The sequence below is a fragment of the Macaca thibetana genome, chromosome 15 (genome assembly GCF_024542745.1).
Source record: "Macaca thibetana thibetana isolate TM-01 chromosome 15, ASM2454274v1, whole genome shotgun sequence".
NCBI lineage: Eukaryota > Metazoa > Chordata > Mammalia > Primates > Cercopithecidae > Macaca > Macaca thibetana.
The window spans coordinates 7,289,659-7,309,042 of NC_065592.1; the positions used below are offsets into that span (position 1 = coordinate 7,289,659).

The 19,384-nt window shown below is 49.0% G+C and overlaps 2 protein-coding genes and 1 non-coding gene across 6 annotated transcripts in view; all 3 read right to left on the minus strand.

The window, feature by feature from the left end:
- NUP214 (nucleoporin 214) overlaps positions 1-6,473 on the minus strand; it is a 112,612-nt gene extending 106,139 nt beyond the window's left edge. For all 4 annotated transcript variants that reach the window (XM_050759703.1, XM_050759701.1, XM_050759700.1 and 1 more), the window contains exons 1-5: positions 6,291-6,473; positions 4,011-4,206; positions 3,248-3,399; positions 2,239-2,437; positions 909-979 (exon numbers count right to left, since the gene is read on the minus strand). In XM_050759703.1, the coding sequence (XP_050615660.1) occupies positions 909-979; positions 2,239-2,437; positions 3,248-3,399; positions 4,011-4,206; positions 6,291-6,458 (786 nt within the window). In that variant the 5' untranslated portion in view covers positions 6,459-6,473. The remainder of the gene's footprint in view (positions 1-908; positions 980-2,238; positions 2,438-3,247; positions 3,400-4,010; positions 4,207-6,290) is intronic.
- Positions 4,638-4,739, minus strand: LOC126938139 (U6 spliceosomal RNA). Its single transcript, XR_007719972.1, has one exon. It is a non-coding gene; the product is annotated as a U6 spliceosomal RNA (small nuclear RNA).
- Positions 6,474-8,190: 1,717 nt separating the features above from the next.
- Positions 8,191-19,384, minus strand: part of AIF1L (allograft inflammatory factor 1 like) — an 803,784-nt gene continuing 792,590 nt past the window's right edge. Inside the window, exons 5-7 of the mRNA XM_050760409.1 lie at positions 17,020-17,061; positions 13,722-13,884; positions 8,191-11,087 (exon numbers count right to left, since the gene is read on the minus strand). Coding sequence (XP_050616366.1) covers positions 11,000-11,087; positions 13,722-13,884; positions 17,020-17,061 — 293 coding nt within the window. The 3' untranslated portion in view covers positions 8,191-10,999. The remainder of the gene's footprint in view (positions 11,088-13,721; positions 13,885-17,019; positions 17,062-19,384) is intronic.

Consider the following 19,384-nt stretch of genomic DNA (forward strand, 5'->3'; position numbering starts at 1 on the left):
ATTACGTTATCACAGCATTGCACCCCAGCCTGGGCAACAGAGCAAAACCATCTCTCCAAAAAAAAAAAAAAAAAAAGGCAAACAGCAAAGCAAGAAAATTAAATAAATTGCATTATCTTTTTACAGGTTAGTGCCCTAAAAGATTATGTACCAAATTTCATGTAACTTTCGGTAATAACAAATAAGAAACATAACCTTAAACCCACACCACCTACATTCAGCACTCTGCTCCCCTCCTCGCCAGAGAACAGTCTCGAGGAAGAAGGCACAACAAAGGCCTTAGCACCACCTGTGAATCCCTCCTTCGTACCCAGGCTCAATAGATACATGTGGGTTCCTTGCAACTCAATTGATATTGAAGGATATTTGTGAACATTATCTCAAGAAATTCACAGAGAGGATGACAGAGTGCACATGCAACAACAAGAGTACCCATTTTCTTTAGTGCCCATAGTTAGAGAAACAGACCCTTAAAGACGGACTCAGTGAAAAGACAAATACTGTGCTTTAACCCAGAGTGATTCTGCATTATCAACATAGCTTTTTCACTCTTTTCCCTTCAGCTCTGTTTTTATGGAATGGACTGAAAGAGTTGGGGAACAGTGCATAGTGTATTATCGCATTTTACATAAAAAACAAAACAAAACAAAAACGCAGCTACACATAGACTGTTTGTATAACATCCAGAAAAGTCTGGAAGGCTACCTACTCAACACAACACAGTGGGTGCCTCTGGAAGGAGGACTATGGGAAGGAAGGGAAGAGCTCCACTCTTCACTCACTGATGGATTTGTTACAATGAGTATAAATTACTTTTTAATAGGAAAAACAAGAAAGATACTCCCAAACCACTCCCCCAAAAAGCGAGCAACTTAAGAAAAATTCTGAAGTTCAAGATAAGAACTTACAGGAAGATACTGGACCACAGTTCCATTCTGTTTTCCCACTGCCAGCTGCTTTCCTTTGGGGCTCCAGCACACTGAGCAAAGACAATATTACCAAATAAAAACAAGAAAATGGAGCAAACCAATGAGATCTATCACACACAGCTAATTATCAATTCTCATTCCTCTGTCAGTCCATGGAAGATTGTAGGATCATCCCTTTCCAGCAAAGTGGAAAAAAGTAAAATCATTTTAACGACATAAGCCAATTGATTTATCACTGGGCTTACTGAATTGAAAGCTAAAAAAGCTGCAAAATACAGAAAACTCTGTAGTCTTTAGATAAGACAAGCAGAATAGAGAAGGTTTCCAAATACCAGGAAATCACTGGCCGGGGTGGCTCACGCCTGTAATCCCAACACTTTGGGAGCTTAAGGTAGACAGATCACTTGAGGTCAGAAGTTTGAGACCAGCCTGGCCAACACGGTGAAACCCCGTCTCTACTAAAACATACAAAAAGTAGCTGGGCACGGTGGCACGCGCCTGTAGTCCTAGCTACTCTGGAGTCTGAGGCAAGAGAATTGCTTGAACCCAGCAGGTGGAGGTTGCAGTGAGCTGAGATCGTGCCACTGCACTCCAGCCTGAGTGACAGAGCACGACTCCGTCTCAAAAAAAAAAAAAAAAACACAAATCATTCTCCTGCTCCCATTTAATATTTCAAATGCTTTTCCCCATGAAGGAACAAGTGACTTTCAGAGTACCACCATTACAGATCCAGAAACAATTATTCTCAAAAAACACTTCTAAATCAGCTGTACCAAAATATTTATCCTGAAAACCCAAGTACATTCAGGTTAAATTATGTATGCTGCTTAGCTTCAAGGACATTAACTATGGGTATAAAGAATACTCTCAGCCGGGCACAGTGACCCACACCTGTAATCCTAGTATATGTGGGTGGAGGAGGGCAGATCACTTGAGGTCAGGAGTTCAAGACCAGCCTGGTCAACATGTAGAAACCTTGTCTCTACAAAAAATACAAAAATTAGCTGGACAAGGTGTGCATGCCTACAATCCCAGCTATTTGGATGGCCGAGGCACGAGAATTGCTTGAACCCAGGAGGTAGAGGTTGTAGTGAGCTGAGATGATGCCACTGTACTCCAGCCTGGGTGACAGAGTGAGACTGTCTCAAAAAAAAAAAAAAAAAAAAAAGAACTTTTCCATCTTAACCTCCCTCACCACGTTAAAAAACAAAACAAATCAAAACCAGCTAACCACTTTTACTTCTAGAAACCAATTCTTAAGTAGATGACCACGATTGTATGTTACAGTGTGAAAGCCTTTATTACTCACCAGAGGTTACTGCTACAGTGGAAGGAAGAGTTGCACATACTTTCACTGTTTCCGTGACTTGCAGGACAGCAATACTACCATCAGCCAGACAAACTGCCACCATGGAGGGGACCGTGGGGTTCCACTTCATATCAATCACCATGCCTCCTGCGTCTTTCAAAAGCTTATGATAGGCAAATGGACGTTTTTGCTGTTTAGCCTTTTAAAACAAATATGCAAAAGTGAAATAAGTTAACAAATTAGTAAATGCACAAACATTTAATATTCAATGGAAATTACTGAATATACAAGTTATCTCAAATCAGTTTATTTTTCTCCATAACCATAAAAAAAGATTTAGCTTTATACATCAATTTGCTATAGACAATTTCAATACAACTTTGAAAATGGCAATCAATTATTCTAACATGCTTAGGGGGACTCTCAGCAGGGGAATGCACAATTGCAAAATAACCAATAAATAGCAGACACTAGATTAAAATCTCGGCTCTGCTTCTTAATAGTGCTGGGACCTTGGACAGTTAAACTCTGAGCCTGTTTCTCTACCTATAAAATGAAAATGACAGTACCTACTACAGAAGGCTGTGGTAGGCATGAACGAGGGACAAGGCACATAAAGCACTTAGCACAGAGTCTGACACACAGTCAGTATAAACACTCGCTATTATTATTATCATTCTTAAACTGCTTGAAATGGAAGAACATTGCATTATGAGGCGAAAGACCCAAAATGTAGGAACTTTTGACATTGTCTATTAATCTATGACTTTGGGCAAGTCACCTAAGCCTCCTGATAACAACTTAGGGCAGATGGTGTTATGAAAGAATTTCTTGAAGTCCCTTCTGTCTCAATGATCTATGATTCTATAATGAAGGATTTTTTTTAACCCATATTTTAATCTAGAGAGAGACTTCAAGGGTTAACCTATGAAGCTTCCGAGTTATAGTTCAACACAAGGAAATCTGCTTAGGGTTCTCATGTTGACATCACAGTGTAACAGTAGCTTACCTCATTTGAGAATGTGCGAACATCAAAAAAAGCAATAATGGAACCATATTCACTGGACATCATGCACACAGAGAGTGTGAGGTTATCACAGCTCAAGGCCAGGTGATGGATTGGGAATTTCATAGGAACTAGTAAGCCTTGGACTTTATCAACTATAAAAACAAAAAAATATAAAGCAGAAAACAGTATGTTCTAAGCATAAAGCCACAACCTCTATCCAGTTCAATGTGAAAAAATTTTTGCATCTACATAAACACACATACACCCCAATACCTAGTTATACAGATAAATCTTTACTTTCTTAAGAGATATAATCATGCATTAAGTATCCCAAGAATTCTTCCTCATACTATCTGGGGAAACTAACTGTGGCTGTTGCCCTTGTTGAAAATATTTTTGCAACAATGCTCTAAATAGTACACATTGCCAATAGTTTGGATCGTACTGTTGTGCCAACTGAAAACCCATGCCAATAAAACCCTTCACCCAGAGAGCCAGAGCCCAAGTTCAACTGGACAAGAATAAAAGTATGGCATAATGGTTAAGTTCTTCCCTCTTGAGCTGAGAAGAACAACTCATGTAAGGAAAAGTACAAAGGACCAAGGAGAAAACCTAGAAAGGCTTCCATTAATCTTCTTGGGAGTCAACCTTCAAACTGACAGCAGCGTTCATTTTAGTATTAGAATGACTTCTTGGGAAGGAAACACAAGAGCATGCCACCACACTCCTCTCTCTACTTTGCAACATAAACCACGGAACTTACCTATTTTATTGGGATCATCTCCGGGTTTATTTTGAATAAGAAGATTTTTAGTAGGAAAAATCTGCAAGCCACTGGCCCCACCAGCAAAGACCAGACCATATTTGTTGGACACAGCAAGCAGACTCGAGCGTTCCTTGGGCAATTCCTCAGGGGAGTCAAAGATTCTCACCTTCTTTAGCGCCCTAAACTGAAAATCCTGTTGTGAAGAATCAAAACAAGATCAATTCAATAAATAAAGAAATTAAAACAAGTTATATTCAGTAGACCCAATTTCAGTACAACAAAAATATATATTACTGAGAACACGGTCTGTCTCAGTTGTCTTTTTTTCTTTTTTGAGACGGAGTCTCGCTTTGTCGCCCAGGCTGGAGTGCAGTGGGCGATCTTGCTTCACTGTAACCTCTGCCTTCCAGGTTCAAGCAATTCTCCTGCCTCAGCCTCCCAAGTAGCTGGGACTACAGACGCCCACCACCATGCCCGGCTAATTTTTGTATTTTTAGTAGAGACAGGGTTTCATTATGTTGGCCAGGCTGGTCTCGAACTCCGGACCTCAAGTCATCCATCCGCCTCAGCCTCCCAAAGTGCAGGCTCACAGGCGTGAGCCACTCCGCTCGGCCTTCAATGTTTTCTGACATGGAACACTTCACGAATTTGTGTGTCATCCATGTAAAGGGGCCATGCTAGTCTTCTCTGCATGATCCCAATTTTATATGTGCTGCCAAAGGGAGTCTGAGATTACCATCTTCTAAGTCTGTGATTCTATTAATAAACCCTTTTTTTCTTCTACCCCAGTATATCTGAGGAATATGACACAATCCCATTAGGTGGCTCACCACAGGTGGTGATTCTCAAAAAATAATCACTATTCTAGGCCGACACGGTGGCTCACACCTGTAATCCCAGCACTTTGGGAGCCAGAGGAGGGCAGATCACTTGAGGTCAGGAGTTTGAGACCAGCCTGGCCAACATGGTGAAACCCCATCTCTACCAAAGAATATAAAAAATTAGGCCGGGCGCGGTGGCTCAAGCCTGTAATCCCAGCACTTTGGGAGGCCGAGACGGGCGGATCACGAGGTCAGGAGATCGAAACCATCCTGGCTAACACGGTGAAACCCCGTCTCTATTAAGAAATACAAAAAAAAACTAGCCGGGCGAGGTGGCGGGCGCCTGTAGTCCCAGCTACTCGGGAGGCTGAGGCCGGAGAATGGCGTGAACCCGGGAGGCGGAGCTTGCAGTGAGCTGAGATCCGGCCACTGCACTCCAGCCTGGGCGACAGAGCGAGACTCCGTCTCAAAAAAAAAAAAAAATTAGTCAGGCATGGTGGCAGGTGCCTGTAATCCCAGTTACTCGGGAGGCTGAGGCAGGCGAATCGCTTGAGCTGGGGAGGTGGAGGTTGCAGCGAGCCGAGATCATGCCACTGCACTCCAGCCTGGGTGACAGAGCGAGACTATGTCTTAAAAAAAAAAAAAAAAAAATCACTATTCTAAACAGGGTATGTATTACTATGCCCTACATGCATGTTAGTGATTTACTGTTCACACAGATGACTAAAATCTTCCTGCATCTTACTTCCTTTCACTATTTAAAACAGATGTAGGCCGTCTGCTGCACCCTCATTCTGTCAGAACACATATAAGAACTATTAAACACACCATCCTGAAGTTATCCCTGGGGGACTCCCACGTTGCCATCACTGGAAACACTTAGCCCTCCCTTTAGGTTCCTGGTTTGAGGCTGATACACGGATATCAAAACAGTCTTCCTAGTCCAGTCAACTAAAGGTTCTGCAGGATGGATGACCTCCCCGACTCTACGTTAGGCAAGCCCGTACCGCCTTACAGAAATACTGGCAGAGCGAAGGTCTTAAATGATGCTGGCTTTCAGCCCCGCTGTCAAATGTGACTTTAGGGAAATCACTTTCCGAGCCTCGACTTACTCCTCTACGTTAATAACCACTTCGTAGGGCTGCTGCGATGACTACACAGCGACTGGCACACAGTCAACGCTCCATACACAGCAGTTATTGCCACTATTGTGACCGCCACATGAAACTAGCTAGGGTAACTCAAGAGACGTGCACGAGACCAGGATGGGACTGGGAAACTGCATTCGGTGGGGCTATCACGCCAGCGGCGCGGCAGACGCGCAGCTGAGAGCGGTGAACGCGGTAGTCTGTTCAAGCAGGAGACGGGACAGCCGGCACCGCGCTTCGCCTTTCAGCTGGGCTCCAAGGCAACGCCAGGACTAAAGAAGGGAGGGAGGCCCCAGTTAGTCTCTGACCTTCATCTCCCGCTCGGGAATCATGGCATCCATCTCGTCTCCCATCGCGCCGCCCTCGGTGTGTCGAAGCAGCCAACGCTGCCTCCCACGGCCTTGCCCACAGAACCTAGGCCGCTGGACTGCAAACTTCCTCCCCTCAGCGCCAGCGGCGCGCAGTTGATCTCGCATTTCCGGCGCGCGTTGGTGACGTCAAGCTTGGCCGGGGAGGCAGCGGAACCTAAAGAAGCCGCGCGTTCTCCCGGCCGCCGCTCCCCATTGGCCAACTCGTGCTGAATAGGGGCGTGGCCGTGGGGCCCCGGCGCCTGCGCCCTGGATCGTCCTGCTGCCGCTCCCGCCTTCGCAGACAGCGCGGGTTCGCTTAGTGTCAATCTGTCTTCTTGGGTGGCCCACGTCTAAGCGACCTATGCTCCTTGTTCCTCTGACACCTTACAGTTCCTCTTAGATGTAGGTTGGCTATTAGTAGCTTCCGATTCAGATAAGTTAGGAACTTGACAGATGTTTTCGGTGGGCTACTTTAGAGAGAGGCTTTGGGCTATGCAAGGGGAGGAAGGGAGGTTCAGAAAAACGGGGTCGGGGGGTCGCCAGTGTGGAAGGTGGAAGGCTGGAAGGGGAGATTAAAGGGCACGGAAGACCAGCTTTGTTTGCTCCTATCAAGGTGATCATTTCCAGAGCAAGAGCCATATGCATCTCTAGTTGCACGAGTTTGTGCCACGTCCTTTGCAAAAACCTTCAGATGTGGGATCTCATGTAATCTTGAAGACTTCTAGTCATCCTAGGGGTTATTATTTAATTGATCAGGTAGGCCAGGCGCCGGTGGCTCACGCCTATAATCCCAGCACTTGGGAGGCCGAGACAGGAGGATTGCTTGAGCCCAGGAGTTTGAGACCAGCCTGGGCAACATGGCGAGACCCCGTCTCTACAAAAAACAACAAAACAAAACCACAAAAAATTAACCAGCAGTGATGGCATGCGCATGTAGTCTCAGCACACTCAGGAGGCTGAGATGGGAGAATTGCTTGAGCCCAGGAGGTCGAGGCTGCAGTAAGCTGTGATTGTACCACTGCACTCCAGCCTGGGTAACAGAGCCACACCCTGCCTCAAAAAATAAAAATGGGCTGGGCGCGGTGGCTCACACCTGTACGCAGCACTTTGGGAGGTTGAGGTAGGTGGAACACCTGTCAGGAGCTGGAGACCAGCCTGGCAAACATGGTGAAACCCCACCTCTGCTAAAAATACAATTAGCCGGGCGTGGTGGTGGACGCCTGTGGTCCCAGCTACACAGGAGGCTGAGGCAGGAGAATGGCATGAACCCGAGAGGTGGAGGTTGCAGTGAGCTAAGATTGCGCCACTGCACTCCAGCCTGGGTGACAGAGTGAGACCGTCTCAGGAAAAAAAAAAAAATATATATATATATGTATATATACACATCCACATACATAATAATAATTGTTGAGGTAAGGGAAGCACAGGGGAAGTTGAGAAATTTCTCCGGTGGCCCTCAGTCAGAAAGTGGTAGTGACAGGATAAGAACTGAGATTGTCTGGATAAGGCTGACTGATGATATTACAGTCCTTCGTACAATAAATTTCTGTAGTGAATTATAAATGCTCTAGGACAGAGGTTCTTAACTTGGACCTCATGGGTTGGCTCCAGTGGGGTCAGATCGTGCCGTTTACTGTTTGGCTTTCAGCACGTTGCTTATCCAAGCGTGCTTTTCGGTTGGGAAACAAGGATGACATAATAGAACCTGTCTCTTGCAGGGAGGGAGGTAGGATAAATGAACTTCAGCTGTCTCAGACCAAATGCACAGGATGCGCTCATTTAATCTCTTACTGTATTAGCTTGTTCACAATTTGCTGAGCCCAGAACCATCCCCAAAATACACCGATCAAGACGTTGGTAAGTTTGTCTGGTTTATTTGCAATCTGTAGAGATGATATCCCACGCACACTCCCATGCACACGCACACACATACTTCATCCACCTGAATTTGCCCGACAAACTCTCCTCTGAGTCATAGGGACAAAGCCATACTTGGCAGTCCTCACGTTACTGGTTACATTAGATTTGGTCTTTCAGAAGGAAGATAGTTGAAGTCCCAAGAAGCTGAACCCTTAGCCAGAGAAGTAAGAGTCCTAGAACCAAGAGCCACAACCTGAAATACGTGCAGACCGCCCCCGCCCTCCTTCCAGGGACCCCTCTTGAGACCCCTCTCTTCCCAGGAGTTGAGTTCCAAGAAATGAAAGGACTGATGGGGTTTCCCAGGACACATGAGCCCCCACCCCCATTCAATGAGAAAACCCTCTCTTCCGCCATTTCCAGAAGCTGGGGCCAAACCTGCTTGCTCTCCTCCCTTAAGGAGACTTCCTGCAGTCTTGTGGAATTGTGGAACTTACTGAAATAAGCCTGATTGGTTCTGCCTTCCTCTCTGAGTGAGGAACAGGGACACTGAGTATGATGGGTAGTCAAGGAAGGCTTTATCTTCCTCAAAGGTCCCAGCCTGTCCCGGAGAGGAGAGGCAGTGAGGACAGGCAGTTGCTAATTATCTTGGGGGGGAAAAAAAAAACAGGGGAGGGGAGCGGGTAGCAGTAGGATTTTCCATTTACAGGGAGGAATGTTTTGCTGAGGTTTAAACTTCAACTAGGCCTGTGTGCATTTGAAGCAGATCCTTGAGCTGAAGATCAGCCAGTCGTGGCCAAATAACCTCATTCCTGAACTGGTTGAAACCAGTGGGTTAACCCAACCTGGCCATTTCCTCATGCCTTACCTGCTTTCCTCCCTCAATCTGCTGTCAGAGGTGACTAAGGAGCCGCAGGGAACCCACGTTGGTTCCAACCACCAAGAGCTCCCAGTCCTGTCCACTTAAGGTGTTGCAAAGGCTCTGCCAAGACTCTCACCCAGTCCTGGGCCCAGCTAGGCCCCCCGAGACTGCAGGGAAGTCACCCCATACCTCCCCCTCCCTAACATTTATCTCATTGTCATTGTCTGGGTCTCACTTTCCTATTGGACTCTAAGTTCCATGAATCTGTCCATTTCATTATTGGATTCTTAAACTGTTGGCCTACAGCAAGTGCTTAATCAATATGTTCAGTGAATAACTGTGTCTAAGTCCTGAGCAGGTAGGGTAAGAGACTTCAGAACACAGGTGGGGTTAAGGCTGAACTCCCTGATCAGCCAAGATGGGGCTGACTTTGACACCTTCCTGCATGAATTACAAGAGGCAGATTCAGAGGCCTGGTCTTTGCCTAAAGCCTGATGCTGACTTGGAGGCACGGGGGGGGGGGGGCGAATCCTGGATCAGGGTCTTCAGAGCAAGTGAAACCCTCTCCAAGTGCTGACCTAGGAGGTTGCCCCTTCCCAGCCCTTCCCTGTTCTCATAACTAACTAGGCAGCCCACACTGGAGACGAGGTGTAGGCAGGGTCCCTGAACATCTGGGCCCCAGTCCAGGGCACCTCCCTCTGGAGATAAGCTTGACCTTGGGCAAGGCACTTAACCCTGTGGGGCACCAGTCTCCTCACCTGTGAAGTGAGAAGACTGGCCCAGCTACCCTCCAGGGTGCATTAGGTCTCTAAAATCCTGTGAGTCCATAAGAAAAGACACCAATGACCCCAGTCCAGTTCCCAAGCTCAAGGTTCTGAGAGGTCTGGGGAGAGATGAATTAGACGGTGGATACTGCACATGTCAGGACAACATGGGAGGACGTAAAGCTTACAATAGGAGGTCAATAAATATCTGGTGAATGAGTGAGTAAATGAATGAATGATGGGAGTAGGGTAGGAAGACAAATGAGGGAAGTAGAGTCAGGTTTCAAGCAGATTGGGGTCAGAAAAGCAACCTTGTATTGCTCAGTCTTGGCTTACCAGTGCTACTGACTTTGTTGTGAGCATTTTACTCCTCATTCTCCCATCCTGGTCCCCTCAGTATCCTCCCTAAAAGGTGGAACGGCACTGAGCTGACCTTTCCCCCCAAAACCCCTAGCCTCACTTCTACCTCCGAAGCCCTTTGCTGCCCCAGTAAGGGACAGTAGGGCTGCACGCTGCCTCTCAGCCGCCTGCAAAAGTGTGGCCAGAGAGCAAGACCAGAGGGTTCCTTCTGGTACCTTCTTGAAGGGCTCACATTGCCAAGCTCCTTTCCTTCCCACCTTCTGTCACCTCATTAAGGATGAGAAGAGGTATGGAATGAGTGGGGATCAGCTGGGGCAGCTGGGCCATGAGTGGCTGTGTCCTGGGTGACCCCAGAGCCCTGGAACCAAGGCACTGTCCAAGGAAACCCGAAAGAGGCCCTGCAGCCTTGTCCCTACTCCAAGATCTTCTCAGAGTGGCCTGGGGTCCTCATCAGATCCAGGTCAGTGAGCCTGAACTTGGCTTGGAGACTTTCTGGAAGGATGGAGAGTGCCGGTTCCAAGAGTGGGGAACACAGGCTAGAAGCCTCCCTGCCCCCTCTAGTTTTTGGTTTGATGTTGGCCCTTCTGCACAGGGAGCGGGGAAGGAGGGAAGAAGAGAGGGAGGGGACCCAAGGCTCAGGATTTCCTGACCCAGAGCCCCTTTAAGGCAGATAATTTGTGCTTTACAAAGACATCGAGGACAACACAAACAAACCGTCAATGACCAAACAAATGAGAGAGAGAGAGATCACAGTGTGTCAAGAAGGGCAGCAAGATGGGGAGGGAGGAGTGGGGCGGGAAGGCTGGGGAGTCCAGGCGGGGTCCTCAGGGCAGGCTAGCAATGTCTCTCTCTGGAGGGGGGCCAACTGGCTTGGGGCTGCTCTCATTGGCTTTTCCTTCAAACATCATGACGCTGGTTTGGAGATGGAGAAAATAAAAAAAGAAAGAAAAACAAGATTAGGATCCCTCATCCAGGGAAAGATCATCCCAGCCTCATGTCAACAGAGTCCTCGACAGAATTTCAATCTGTTCTCCGGTGGGATCCTTGCAGAAGCCCAAGACAGCAGCTCCAAGGAAGGGGCTGCTAGTCCCATTTTACAGAGGAGAAAATGGAGGCACAAAGTGGTGATGTGACTCCTCAGAACCACACAGGCGGTCTAGGACGGAGGCTGGGTGCGACTCCAGGCTTCTGACTTCTAGGCCATGCCCTTCCCTTAACCACACTGCCTGGAGGAGGCTGAGCCAGGCTGGGCCATGCCACTGCGCAAAGATCTTCCAAAACCTGCCCACTGCTCTGAGAGTGGTGTCTGAGGAGTAGAGGGTAGGGGCTCAGAGAATACCCTCCAGGGCAACCGCCTGGATTCAAATGCCAACGCTGCTATTTCCCAGCTGGGTGGTTCAAGCAAGACACTTAACCTCTCTGATCTCGGCGTTTCTCCCTGGAAGTGGGGGTGCTAGAAGATCTGGCCAGATTGGACCGTGGGCTCATGGGCCAGCTACTTAGTCTCCTTGGGCCTCAACAAGCTCCTTTGTAAAACGAGACAGGTATATTTTACATTCGTACTTTTAAAAAGGTGAATCTTATTTCATAAAAGCCAAGTGAGTGTTATTTTCTGTTTTCTTTTTTTTGTTTTTGAGACTGAGTTTCGCTCTTGTCGCCCAGGCTGGAGTGCAATGGTGTGATCTCTGCTCACTGCAACCTCCGCCTCCTAGGTTCAAGAGATTCTCCTGCCTCAGCCTCCCGAGTAGCTGGGATTACAGGCATGAGCCACCACACCCAGCTAATTTTTGTATTTTCAGTAGAGACGGGGTTTCACCATGTTGACCAGGCTGGTCTCGAACTCCTGACCTCACGTGATCCACCTGCCTCAGCCTCCCAAAGTGTTGGGATCAAAGGCGTGATAAACCACGCACGGCGGAGTGTTATTTTCAGCTGTGACAAATGACGATGAGACTGTGCAGGATAACGCTCTTTGTTGGGGCCACACCCTCAGTGTGCTACCATGTAGTAGGTGTTTGCTATCAGCCACACACTAGGCTGGACTCTTCATAAGTGTCATTTCATTAGCCCTCGGGACATCACAGAAGACATGATTATCACCCTATTTTATAGACAAAGAAACTGAGACTTGTAGACCTAAGGTAACTTGCCCAGGGTCATTTTGGTAGCAAGTAATAGCATCAAGATGCAAACCCTACCTCCCTTTGGGGACAATTTTTGACTCTATTTTATGCTTACAACAACCCTGTGGGGGTAGTGGAGGTGCTTTACCAATGGGGAAACTGCCAGGCGTGCTGGCTCACGCCTGTAATCCTGGCACTTTGGGAGGCCAAGGTGGGGCTGATCACTTGAAGTCAGGAGTTTGAGACCAACCTGGCCAACATGGTGAAACCCCATTTCTACTAAAAATACAAAAATTAGTTGGGTGTGGTGGAGCACACCTGTAATCCCAGACACTTGGGAGGCTGAGGTGGAAGAATCGCTTGAGCCCAGGAGGCGGAGGTTGCAGTGAGCTGAGATCATGTCACTGTACTCCAGCCTGGGTGACAGAGTGAGATCTAAAAAAAAAAAAAAAAAAAAAAAAAAAAAAAAAAGGGCCGGGCGCGGTGGCTCAAGCCTGTAATCCCAGCACTTTGGGAGGCCGAGACGGGCGGATCACGAGGTCAGGAGATCGAGACCATCCTGGTTAACACGGTGAAACCCCGTCTCTACTAAAAAATACAAAAAACTAGCCGGCCGAGGTGGCGGACGCCTGTAGTCCCAGCTACTCGGGAGGTGGAGGCAGGAGAATGGCGTGAACCCGGGAGGCGGAGCTTGCAGTGAGCTGAGATCCGGCCACTGCACTCCAGCCTGGGTGACAGCGCGAGACTCCGTCTCAAAAAAAAAAAAAAAAAAAAAAAAAAAAAAAAAAAGAGGAAGCTGAGACTCGGAGAGTTTCGACAGATTTATCACCATTATCACCATCACCACCACCACCATCATCATCATCATCACAGTTGCCACTTACTGAGTGCTGATTCTGCCTGACTCTGCTACAACCTAATTTCCCCTGCAGGGTTCATATTAATATGACCATTTGGGCCGGCCGTGGTGGCTCACACCTATAATCCTAACATTTTGGGAGGCTGAGGCCGGCAGATCACCTGAGGTCAGGAGTTCGAGACCAGCCTGGCCAACATGGCAAAACCCTGTCTCTACTAAAAATACAAAAATTAGCCAAGAATAGTGGTGCATGCCTGTAATCTCAGCTACTAGGGAGGCTGAGGCAGAAGAATAGCTTCAACCCAGGAGGCAGAGGTTGCAGTGAGCCAAGATCACACCACTGCACTCCAACCTGGGCGATAGAGTGAGACTCCATCTCAAAAAAAAAAAAAAAAGATTGACAGATAAGGAAATAAGGATCAGGGAAAGTAAGTACCTTGGTCCAGCAGGTCACATAATGAGTCACCTACTAGCTGGGGAATGGCTGGGGTGCCCAAAGCCACGGGCCTCTCTGCACAGAATGATTTTACCTTCAGAGGTCCCGGGGAAGGATGAGGTACTCACAGCTTGAGGACAGCCGACCGTTTCCCCAGCATCATGTTCACAAAGTCTCGGTAGGAGATGGTGTCACTGACCCCTCCTGTCACCTCCGAGATCATCTTCTTCATCTCCAGGTGGGTCTTGGGAACACCAAGCTTCTCCATCATCCTCTTTAAAGACATCAGGTCTGCCAGAAGAAAAGCATATCTGTTAAGTGGAGATGGGCCTCTGGGGCTTAGCGGGGAAGCTGGGAAAGCTCCACCAGGTACCCCATGCCTAGAAGCTTGGCGTCTGCACTCCTCCTCAGGGAGGAGGAGCCCATCACACCCTCCCTGCTCTCTTCGGAGGCAGTATAGACTAGTGGTTAGCGACCTGGGCCTCTAGAGTCAGACGGGCTTACACTGGAATCGAGCTCTGCTATTCCTGTCTCTGGGATCTGGGGCACACTACTTAACCTCTCTGAACCCCTGCTCCCACCAATGGTGGAACAGGTGGATGGCATCATTCAGGGATAGCCGTGAGGGAAGCACCGGCCCAGAGCACTTTCTTCACACCGTGACTGTAGGCTTTGCTATTTCCTGCAGTTAGGGTGGGCCGGGTGCCCACTCTCCTGCTGCCTGGGGAGTTATGCCCAGTGTGGCAGGGTCAGGGAGTCAGGCATTGAAAGTCACTCTGCTGGGTGCTGAGTGGCAGGTGGCTTCTCCCCACATGCCACTCCTGTCCTGCTGTCCTAGGGCTCCGCCCCAGCTGGAAGGGAGAGGACGCCAAAAATATCCCACAGAGCAGGAAAACCAACAAAAGAACAAAATTCAAGAAAAACAAGGGAGGCCCCAGAATGTCACTCCAGTCCAAGGCGGTGCTGTCTCTGACCGCCCAGCTCCCACCAAAATCTGAGGCAATTTCCTTTGGATTGTTCTTCAGTGAACAATGGGTCAGCAAAGGATGGCAGGAGAGGGCTGTGGCTGGGGCCGTGGGCCGTGGTGCAGCCAATGCTCCTCCTGGCAGGGCGGGCGGGACTGGGGCCAGGCCCAAAGGTGCCAGGATGTCCAGGCATTCAGAGAGATCCGGGCAGCCTTCTCCAGGAAAGGGGAAAAGGGGCTGCACATGCACCGTCAGACTCTGAAGTTGGCAGGACCTTTCTCAGGCAGTTCGGCAAGATGCTTCAAAAGCCTTTGACCCAGTGTCCCCTTCCTGAGATTTCCTCTACAGAAATAACCAGGGAGGTGAACATGCACTCATGTACAAAGAGGTTCTTTACAAGATTATCAATAATAGTTAAAATTGGAAGGCATCCAAATGGTCCACACAAAGGCATCGGCTAAACAAATTAGAATCCATTCCTACAATGCAGCCATTAACTATATTTCAAAAGAAAAATCAGCTGGCACCGTGGCTCACGCCTGTAATCCCAGCACTTTGGGAGGCCAAGGCGGGCAGATCACTTGAGGCCAGGAGTTTGAGACCAGCTTGGCCAGCATGGTGAAACCCCGTCTCTACTAAAAATACAAAAATTAGCCAGGCGTGGTGGCACGTGCCTGTAATCTCAGCTACTTGGGAGGTTGAGGCAGGAGAATCACTTGAACCTGGGAGGCAGAGGTTGCAGTGAGCCAAGATTGTGCCACTGCACTCCAGCCTGGGCAACAGAATGAGACTGTCTCAAAAAAAAAAAAAAAAAAAAAAAAAGAAAAAGAAAAAAAAAAAAAGAAAAATCCATAAGAAATCAAAACACTCACCATTGTTTTATTTTATTTATTTTTTCTGGCCAGGCTGACCAATAGAAAGTTATTATTTTTGAGGAGGCTCAAAATGGTATAAAACAGCTTTTGTGATTAGAATAAAGAGTGGAAGGCTAGAAATGGAAATGTCTGTAGCAGCTACAGGTGGGGTTGTGGGTGATGTATTTTTGTCTTTGTGCTTTGCTGTGTTTCCCCAATTTTTTTTTATGATGAAAATGTGTTTACTTGATAAGCCAAAACCTTTTTTTTTTTTTTTTTTTGAGATGAAGTCTTGCTCTTGTCCGCTAGGCTAGAGTGCAATGGTGCAATCTTGGCTCACTGCAACCTCCACCTCCTGGGTTGAAGCGATTCTCCTGTCTCGGCCTCCCGAGTAGCTGGGACTACAAGTGTCTACCACCACGCACAGTTAATTTTTGTATTTTTAGTAGAGATGGGGTTTCACCATGTTGCCCAGGCTGGTCTCGAACCCCTGATCTCAGGTGATCCGCCTGCCTCAGCCTCCCAAAGTGCTGGGATTACAGGCACGAGTCACCGTGCCAGGCCAAATTTTCTTTCTAAAGAAAACAAAAATGATCAAAATATTCCAAAGAGAGAAGGAAAGAGAGAGAACAGAGGAAGAGGAATAGAAATGCCGGTGGCAGCATCAATCCAAGGTGCAGAGTGAAATGGAAAAGGGGGAAACTGTCAGAAACCAAAGGCTGGGCCCTGGTTCACTGCAAGCAAGTCATTTCACCTTTCTTTTTTTTTTTTTTTTTTTTGAGATGGAGTCTCACTCTGTCACCCAGGCTGGAGTGCAGTGGCACGATCTTGGCTCATTGCAACCTCCACCTCCTGGGTTCAAGCAATTCTCCTGCCTCAGCCTCCAGAGTAGCTGGGATTACAGGCACCCGCCACCACGCCCAGATTATTTTTGTATTTTTAGTAGAGATGGGGTTTCATCACATTGGCCAGGCTGGTCTCAAACTCCTGACCTCAGGCGATCCCCATGCCTCGGCCTCCCAAAGTGTTGGGATTACAGGTGTGAGCCACCGTGTCCGGCCCATTTCACCTGAGTCTTGCTTTCCTCATCTGTAAAATGGGGATAATTAAACCAGCCTTAACCACTTCTTTGCTGGTAAGGTCCAGGTATGGTCTCCTACCAGAACGTAAGTGCCAGTACCTGCACAGCAGGATGCAATAAGGAGAGAATCAACGTATATAAAAGCCCCTTGCCAACTGCCGAACGACATACAATGGAAGGACAGACTTTGGGGCCACTGAAAGGCCAGCCAGGAGGCCCAGGGCCTGTCCACCCTGAGTGTCTCCAGGCCTGGGCAGGTGTGGCACCCTCTGTTCTGAGTCCCCATAGCACCTGGGGTGGGAGGCTGAGGTGTGGGTGGGGAGGGAAGAAGTAGGGAATGAAAGGGTCTGGAGGAGTCTGAGGGCGGCGGCAACAGGGCAGAAGGCAAGGGGCTGGGGCTGGCTCAGCTGCAGCATATTCACCGGCCTTCTGGACTGCCCCGTGCCTCTTACCCGCATAGAGGGTCCCTCAAGCCCTCTACCCACCTAACGCCCTCCTCCCTAACCACACTCAAGGCCTCACTCACCAATCTCGCCTTCATTGTTCAGGTCAAACTCCATGTACTTCTCTGGAAATCACAGAGCAAAAACTAGCATTAGTTTGGAAGCAGCGTCTCCCTGCGGGTACCCAGTAGCTCCCTTGTGGGCAAATGACGGTGTCCTCAGGAGTCCAAACCACCTCCCGCACCCTACCAAGGGTCTTGACCTGAGTTCCCCATCTGCTGAGCCATGGCCTCTGGAGAAAGAGCTCATCCTGCCTAGACCACTCTCCTAGAGGTGCCACAAGGGAAAGATGGCTGGGAGCCACTCTGACCCTCTTGCCAGGAGGGCAGCTACTTCCTCCCAGGTCCCCAGCAGCGTGGACCAGCTGCATCTGAGTTAGTAGCAAAGTGACTAGATCTGATTCCCTGCTGGGATTCTGGCTCCTGGGTGGGGAAGGACAGGGTGGGGGCAGGCATGGGTGTGCTTTTCAGTGACCCAGGCAATTCTGGGCAACCAGGTGCGGGAACCAGTGATTCAGCGGTCCTGTGCTTCTGAAACCAGGAGAAAGGCCTGCCGTAGCCCACAAAGTGGCTACACCGACCTGGGGTACACAGACCGTCACCCCAAACCTCATGCACAGACTGAGTTGTGCTTCCCTGATCAAGGAGTCCAGGAAAACTTCCGGCAGTGAGGGAGGATGCTCGGAGCAGTGGGCTTGGTATGTTCTGACAGGGGCAGTGCGCCAAACGAGCGTGGGGCCTCTGCAGGTCACCTCTGCCCTGGCAGAGTGGGGCCTTCATGGTCCATCCTGCCCCACAATCAGCCAGCAGAGAAAGCAGAGGCCCTTCCGCAGGCTGTGCTGCCCCCACCCACTCCCTGCCTGCTCCAGCCCGCTGCCCCTCTGCCTGGAAAGTTCTCCCAAGTATTCTCACCGCCCTTCCTCATGGCTTCAGGGCTCCCCACCCTTTCTTTTTGTTTTTGTTTTTTTTTTTTTGAGACGGAGTCTCGCTCTGTCGCCCAGGCTGGAGTGCAGTGGCGTGATCTCAGCTCACTGCAAGCTCCACCTTCTGGGTTTACGCCATTCTCCTGCCCTAGCCTCCCGAGTAGCTGGGACTACAGGCGCCCGCCACCTTGCCCGGCTAGTTTTTTGTTTTTTTTGTTTTTTTTTTTAGTAGAGACGGGGTTTCACCGTGTTAGCCAGGATGGTCTCGATCTCTTGACCTCATGATCCACCCGTCTCGGCCTTCCAAAGTGCTGGGATTACAGGCTTGAGCCACCATGCCCAGCCTCTTTTTCTTCTTTCTTTTTTTTTTTATTTATTTATTTTTGAGAAGGAGTCTTGCTCCATCTCACTTCCTCACCCAAGCCGAAGTGCAGTGGTGTGATCTCAGGGGGATACACAGCTGCACAGCTCACCTAGAGCAGAGTTGGGACTTGAACCCATGTTAGTCTGGCTCTAAAGCCCCTGTTCTTAACCATTATGCTTTTTTTTTTGTTTTTGAGATGGAGTCTCACTCTGTCACCAAGGCTGGAGTGCAGTGGCTCAATCTCAGCTCACTGCAACCTCCACCTCCCAGGTTCAAGCAATCCTCCTGCTTCAGCCTCCCGAGTAGCTGGGACTACAGGCACCCACCACCACACACAGTTAATTTTTGTATTTTTAATAGAGATAGGGTTTTGCCGTGTTGGCCAGGCTGGTCTTGGACCCCTGACCTCAGGTGATCCACCCGCCTCAGCCTCCCAAAGTGCCGGGATTACAGGTGTGAGCCAGCGTGCCCGGCCTCCCCACCCTTTCTAAATTGCACCCCCTCCCCACCTCTTAGCACTCCTGTCCTCCCTCGCTCATTTCTCACCAAAGCACCTACCAGAATCTGCCCACCTTGTATTTCCCAGCTCTCTGTTTAGCCTCCCACCACCTCTCTCACGCCGCCCCCTGGCTAGAACACAGGCTCCCAGGGTGCGGGCTGCCTTGTACGTTCACCATGGTGCCCCCAGCCTGGAATGGTCCTGGCACATGCACAGGTGCTCATTTGGAGAGCAAATGAGTGAATGATGTAACTTCCTGTCTGGCCCAACATCCCAGTGAAGACAAATAGAAAGGACGCCAGAGCCCTGAGATCCCTCCCTCCTCCCAGAGCCACCCCTGGGGGTGGCCACGCTGGTATGCAGAGAAGGGAGTAGACTGCTCTCTTTTCACAGCTCTGCTACAGGTGGCTGGGACGAGGGGGGGTCAGGAGTGTCTTTTACTATTTCCCTTTTCTCTTCTTAATGTAAAAAGCATCATGGCATAGCGGTTAAGGGCAGGGGCTTTAGAGCCAGACCGACATGAGTTCAAGTCTCAAGTCTGCCCTGGGCGAGCTGTGTGTTCCCATGCCAACAACCCCGCCCTCTGAGCCCGAGTTTCTCCAT